Raw genomic sequence first — 6,362 nt, forward strand, 5'->3', positions numbered from 1 at the left:
ATTTCTATAAGTCAATTGAAATTTTCTAATACAATAAAACAAAATAAAAATAGAGCACTATTGTGTATAACAATAATTCAATTTTAAAGGATAGGTAACATGTTATCGTCTTTTTTATTTCTTAAAAGTTGAAAATTCAAAATTGCATTTTGGAACAATTAAGAACAATTTGTAGAAGAAATTTAGATTTTGTAACGATTTAAAATTGGTAACTGATTCAAAACATGTTACTTAGATTTGTTTTTGATTCATTCTTGTTTTTGATTTTGTTAATTCTTGATTCTCGATTGCAATTAGTGAAGCACTTTATATTAAAGAATGGCAAATTCGATTGAACAGGGGAGGAATAATCAACGAAGATGAAAAAATGGACCGGAGGAACTAAAGAAGTGGTCAAATGAGCAACAAAATGTTAAAGTTGAAGAAGTTCAAGATCAAAGCTGATATGAGAATGTCAGGGGTGCGATCGACAGAGGAATTACACGATCAAGGTCACTAGGTTTCCCTTTTTGAATGATCTGATTTGGTTGAATAATTCTTTTTAGTTTAAATAAGTACGAGAATATGAGATTTTAGGTTTATATAAGATTTAAAAAATTTCGTATTTTAAATAAAATAGTGCGAGTTATTATATTCTTAGAAAAAAGTTAACTTTCTCAAGTATAATATTTATGTATAGCAGTCGTAATTTTTTTTGTCCACTACAAATGAACACAATTATAGATTAGAGTTTCATCAATGAAATTTTATCGTTTTATCTAAGAATATGCTTAACCAATTTATGAGCCATAATATTAAAATTGGTGCAAATTCAAGGTAGAGATGCCAAACTAAGTTAGACAATACATCTTTCATATGAATAAAAGAATAGAAAAGAAACAATCCTATGTAACAATGATATGTTCCCATACTTTTTACAATCAAATATTACACACACTTACATGAAGTCATTTTAATTTAGTGGGACATATATAACTGGTTATTTTTATTTTTCAAATATATATGTACAAATTTCTTAAATGAAATTTTCAGGATCTAGGATTTCTTTTGTTTTTTTAGAAGAAACTGGTTTAAACCGTCCCCACTAAATTAATAGGCAAACGGGCTTTACATGAAGAAGGGTGCGACTACGGAGAACACTGATATAAGTGGAACAGAAGAAGGTTTGGGAGTTTGAAGTTAAACTCAACTCAACTGTTCACCTTTCTTCTTATCTTTCATTCCCTCTTATGGCCGCCGAGAACAAACCGAAGTCCGATTTCAACAACACCTCCAAGTTCAAGAAGGGAAGGCAACGCTATCTTCCTCATAACGTAACCCTTCTCTATATCTCTCTCTCTCTGTCTATTATTCAGATTTTTAAATGACAGCTTTTTAATTGATGGGTTGTGTTTAGTATAGAACGTAGTTGCGTTTTTTGGGTTTATAGATTTATTATGGTTATAACTCGACATGCAGAAGCCGGTGAAGAAGAAGGGTTCCTACCCACTACGGCCGGGAGTCCAAGGCTTCTTCATTACCTGTGATGGTGGCAGGGAACGCCAAGCCTCTCATGAGGCCATTGACGTTATTGACTCGGTATGCTCTTCTACTTCTCCTCTTTTATTTATTTATTTATTATTACTGTTAATATCGTAATATTTATAGATTCCAGGTCCCAGATGGGTTTTTATTTTTGGTGAGTTGCTGTTAGACTTTGTGCAATTTTTCACTCAGTTTTGCCTTGTGTTTGAAATTTGAATGATTTTGTAGCTTGCGGCAGCATTCTATTTTTTTACATATATTGGTCTGTAAATTAGATTAAGTTTTCCCTGAAAGTAAGAGAAATACAATTATATCAAGGAACGGGATAAAAAGAGTGAAAAAACATCCCAAGTATGAAAAACAGAAAAATTTGGATTGAAATTCTAGTATTAGCTTAATAAGTTTAGGTGTGTCTTATATCATTTAGTGGTAAATGGAGAAGGGTTAATATAGATGTATATATTTATAAACTGGATGGATGACTAAAGTTGAGAGAATTCAGTATAAATTAAAAATAAGTTTGAACTTTTTGAGTAATAGTTGTGTGTAAACTTGGTTATTATGGTTCTTAAGCCCATGATTTTCATATCTATGGACAATTCTGATGAGCTGAATGGTGCATTTGCTGATCTGTTTTCCGCTCATATCACTCTACCTTCAGCTGTATATTTAGTACCTCCACATTCCTTGTGAGTGTTAAAGTTCTAGATAAACATTAGAATCACAGGAGCAGCTAATTGATTTTAAATTATGTCTGGAGAAGAAACTGTTGGATCATATTAACTTTTCATGTACTGACGCTTTCTTATTTGGTGCTTATTATAATGAATCAATTGATTTCTGTTTAGAACTTATGTGTTAAAGTACATCTTGTCCAAAAATCAGTTGGTTATCATCTCTTGCAACTTGCTAGTGCATGAAACACTCGTTCATGGGATATGTATTTTATTCTTCTTTTCTACTTTTTGTTGTTTGCAGTTTTTTGAGGAACTAGTCCTCGGGAAGGATTCTGGCATGCAGGTTGGAGGGTTACAGGGTAAATCTACAAATAAGAAAATTAAGTTTACATATTCTGATTCTTCTAGTGGTGAAACTGACGATGATGAGGACGAGGAAAAGGAGGAGAAGAAGAAAGAGATTAAATCTGCTACTTCTACTGAGGGTGACAAAAGCAATGATAAGGAAACAAGTGAGATACTAGATCATAATAAAACTGATGCTGAGTCCCCTGAAATTGTTAAAGGGGCAAAACCTAATAACAATAAGGAGGTTGATGAAAGCCATGTAAATGAGGCTGAAGTTCCACCGGCAAAGAAACAGTGTCTGGGAACAGAAGTCTCAAAATGTGTGATCCCTGACAAAGTGGAAGTCAAGTCCATGGACAAGCTAATTGAAGCTGAGCTCAAAGAACTTGGAGACAAAAGTAAGGTGAGATTTAAAAAGCTACCGAACTACCATACCATCCTATCACTAAAACTTTGAGAGAAGTATGCAATTGCATCATAAAGCATAATCTACCATACCATCACTAAAAGTTCATAATGCTACCTGAAGTCTCATATAGCAGTCAACTCTAGAGCTTTATGTGTTTGAAGTTGTTTCACTAAACTTTTGAGAGAAGTATACAATGTTTAAATCACCTTGGAGTTGGAGTAGGTTATGTCATTACATGTTTTTGCCTCGTGAATTTTATCATGTAATGGGGTTTGTTTTGGCATATGTTGTCACACGCACTATTGTGTATCATTTATAGTATGCTAGTTATTCTAAACTTTTTCAGTCATTCATTATAGTGTTTCCTATAACTTCACTTTTTGTTGTTGTTTGTTTCTAACTTTTTCAGTCATTCCTTTTAGCATTGCTATACCTTATTTGGTTTTCTGCAAATTCAAAAAGTTGGAATCTTTGGCTATGTTATATTTCTCTTCTGCAGTTGTGCTTATGGTATATTGTTTTACAGAGGCGTTTTTTTCATCTTGATACTGGATGTAATGGTGTCGTTTTTGTGCAAATGCGGAAGAGAGAAGGGGATCCTGGCCCCAAAGATATTGTGCAGAACATTATGACTACCGCAGCTGCAGCAAGAAAACACATGTCCAGGTTCATGAATTGCATGTTAATATACTTTAAATTGGGTTCATGGTGACAATAGAATACTTGTTTTTTGAGCTAACAAATAGGGGTATTTTCATTTGTAGGTTTATCTTGAGAATTTTACCTGTTGAATTAGCATGCTATGCTTCAGAAGAGGAGATTTCCAGAGCTATAGTTCCTATTGTGGAAAAGTATTTTCCTGTGGAAACTCAGACTCCACAAAAGGTCATCACTTATCTATTAACATACCGATGTTACTTCTTTTATGTATATTTTATACACACACATGTATCTAGCATGTAAGCCATGCGTGTTAAAAATATTATTCTGCATTGGTGGCAGTCACAGGCACCCACTCATTGATCTTTCTCCCTTCTAGCAGGCCTGGTCTCAGTTCGAAGATGGTTCTAAATTACTAATTCTTCCAAAAAGATCAAGTTGTACAAATTCATTTCTTGTTATCTCCATTCATCATATATTTTTTCTTTGTTATATGATACATTTACGGGGATCCAAACCCTGAACCATTCTCACATAAATTCACCCACTCAACTAGCTCAAGGGGCTTCCCTTAAAAAAAAAGGCTTTAAGTGCCAAAATCAAAAGTAATTGTTTTCCTTTGTTGAGATGCTAACCATCTTTAATATGAATGCAGTTTGCAGTGCTGTATGGTGCCCGTGCAAATACTGGAGTTGACAGGATGAAAATAATCGATGCAGTTGCGAAATCAGTTCCAAAACCACACAAGGTTGATCTTAACAATCCTGATAAGGCCTTTGTAGTTGAAATTGTTAAGGTGAGAACCTTTTTCCAGAGAAACTGATACCCTTATTTTGATAATGTGTGACCTGTTGCCTGCGGATGTTTTGCAACACTTTTCGGACTTGCAGAACAAAAAATATGTTAACACACACACAATCCCTTTTCTCTATGCGAGTAAAAATAATGTATCAAGTGCAAATTATTTCACTGTGTGAATGTGCGTGCCTGATGAAATAGGTAGAACTTTATGAAAAATTCTTAAATGATTTTTGTCGAGTCTAACCCAAGTTATTCTATTTGTCAGACTGTATGCTTGATCGGGGTTATTGAGAAGTACAAGGAGTTGGCCAAGTATAACTTAAGGCAGCTCACATCATCAAAGCCTTATCCTTAGCCTTGGGGTATTGAACTCAAACTAAAGTATATCGCGTGGACTCATCTATATCAACCGTAGACTTTGAGCATTTTGGCTCAATAATTTACTGTCATGTTTATTTCCATCATAAAAACGTTGATGTTCCAAATAAACCAATGCTAATCTAAGTTTATGATGTTGACAGGGATATTTTTTTCATTGAGTTATTTATTACTATAATTTTTTTTAAAAAATATTTTTTCTATTTTAGTATCTTTAGGTCTTATCTTACATAGTTGGGTCTCTTTTCTTTTAAGTTTGATCTTGAAAGTATGATTAGAGGGATACTTCACGAAGAAAGAAATAGAAGCAAGGAGCCACGTTTGTATAAAATTATTGTCATTGTTATCATTATTTTTAGGGAATTTACTCATTTGGTATTTTATGTTTTTGCAAAATATCATTTTGGTACCTTCTGTATTCAATAATGCTTATATGGTACCTTGTATTTTAAAATTATATATATTTGATACCCTAGATTCAGATTTGATAGATTAAATTTTGTCAATATGATCAAACTGTCATCAGTTATATGTAATTAAGTAATTAAATTTAAATTTGGAACTTACATAATTGACAACAGTTTGATTAAATTGGTAAAATTTTATAAATTAAATATGAGTTTAGGGTATCAAATATGTACAATTTTAAAATACAGAGTACCATATGAGCATTATTGAAAACAGAGGGTATCAAAATGATATTTTGCAAAAACACAGGGTACCAAATGGTTACCTACCCTTATTTTTATTATTTTCTCGCTTGCTGTCAGGTTCGAAGTGGCGGGGTCCCTTGTTAAAAGTGTTGGAAAAAATTATGAAAAATTACTTATTAAGCATTGGAGTGCAATAAAACTGGTGTATAGTTATTTTTTTTAGCTCATTTTCATAAATATGAAATATGAGCTAAATTTGACATATGTATAAGTTGTGTCAAATTTGACACAAAATATAATACAAATGTAAAAAGTGGGCCAAATATATTATTGACAAAATTTGGGTCAAATTTATCACAAATTATACATTATCCATTGGAGATGGTCTAAGAAAAGGAAATTAAAGAGGAAATTACATTTTACATGAAATTTTTAATAGAGAAAAAATATGGCTTTTTTTTTTCTTCAAAAAACGTTAATCTATGACTTTTTTTTTTAAGAATTTTACTTTTATGGGCTTATTTTCCCATATTTTTGTACAAAAGTTTGTTTATGCCATAGTTTCTCTTAATCAAGTTTTATTAATTTGGAAGGGTATGTTTGTAATTTGATTATTTTTTTAGCTTATTTGTTTTTTATATTAAATTTTTCTTTGGTTGGTTTGCAATTTTTTATATTTTGTAATATGAATTGTGTTTATTATTATTTTTATTTACTATAAACATTTTTTTCCTTTTTGTTAGATTGTACGTTTCTTTTTTCAAATCCTAGGTAAGGTAACCAATTACTTTATTGATCTTTGACAGTTATGTAAAAGAAAATCCTAGTGCTAGGTTAAATAACATGTACCAGGAGAGGTAACCAGTTACCCTGAGAGGAGTAACCTTCTGCTATAAGAAGGGTAACCAGATA

At 32.0% G+C, this 6,362-nt stretch overlaps 1 protein-coding gene across 3 annotated transcripts; it reads left to right on the forward strand.

Moving 5' to 3' along the window:
* The first annotated feature begins 1,042 nt into the window (after window positions 1–1,042).
* Window positions 1,043–4,954, forward strand: LOC133788685 (uncharacterized). 3 transcript variants are annotated; one of them, XR_009873341.1, is made up of 8 exons: window positions 1,043–1,313; window positions 1,459–1,578; window positions 2,503–2,952; window positions 3,485–3,624; window positions 3,723–3,843; window positions 4,001–4,055; window positions 4,274–4,414; window positions 4,685–4,954. XR_009873341.1 is itself a non-coding variant. In XM_062226241.1 (7 exons), the coding sequence occupies exons 1-7, from the start codon at window positions 1,230–1,232 to the stop codon at window positions 4,772–4,774; spliced, it is 1,143 nt and encodes a 380-aa protein (XP_062082225.1). In that variant the 5' UTR covers window positions 1,048–1,229; the 3' UTR covers window positions 4,775–4,954. The 3 variants fall into 3 exon arrangements, 2 of the variants coding, with proteins under 2 accessions (XP_062082225.1, XP_062082224.1); XM_062226241.1 differs by lacking the exon at window positions 4,001–4,055 and having other exon boundaries at window positions 1,048–1,313; window positions 1,462–1,578; XM_062226240.1 differs by lacking the exon at window positions 4,001–4,055 and having other exon boundaries at window positions 1,050–1,313.
* The last annotated feature ends 1,408 nt before the right edge of the window (window positions 4,955–6,362 follow it).

This window comes from Humulus lupulus, chromosome 7, assembly GCF_963169125.1.
Source record: "Humulus lupulus chromosome 7, drHumLupu1.1, whole genome shotgun sequence".
Classification (NCBI taxonomy): Eukaryota; Viridiplantae; Streptophyta; class Magnoliopsida; order Rosales; family Cannabaceae; genus Humulus; species Humulus lupulus.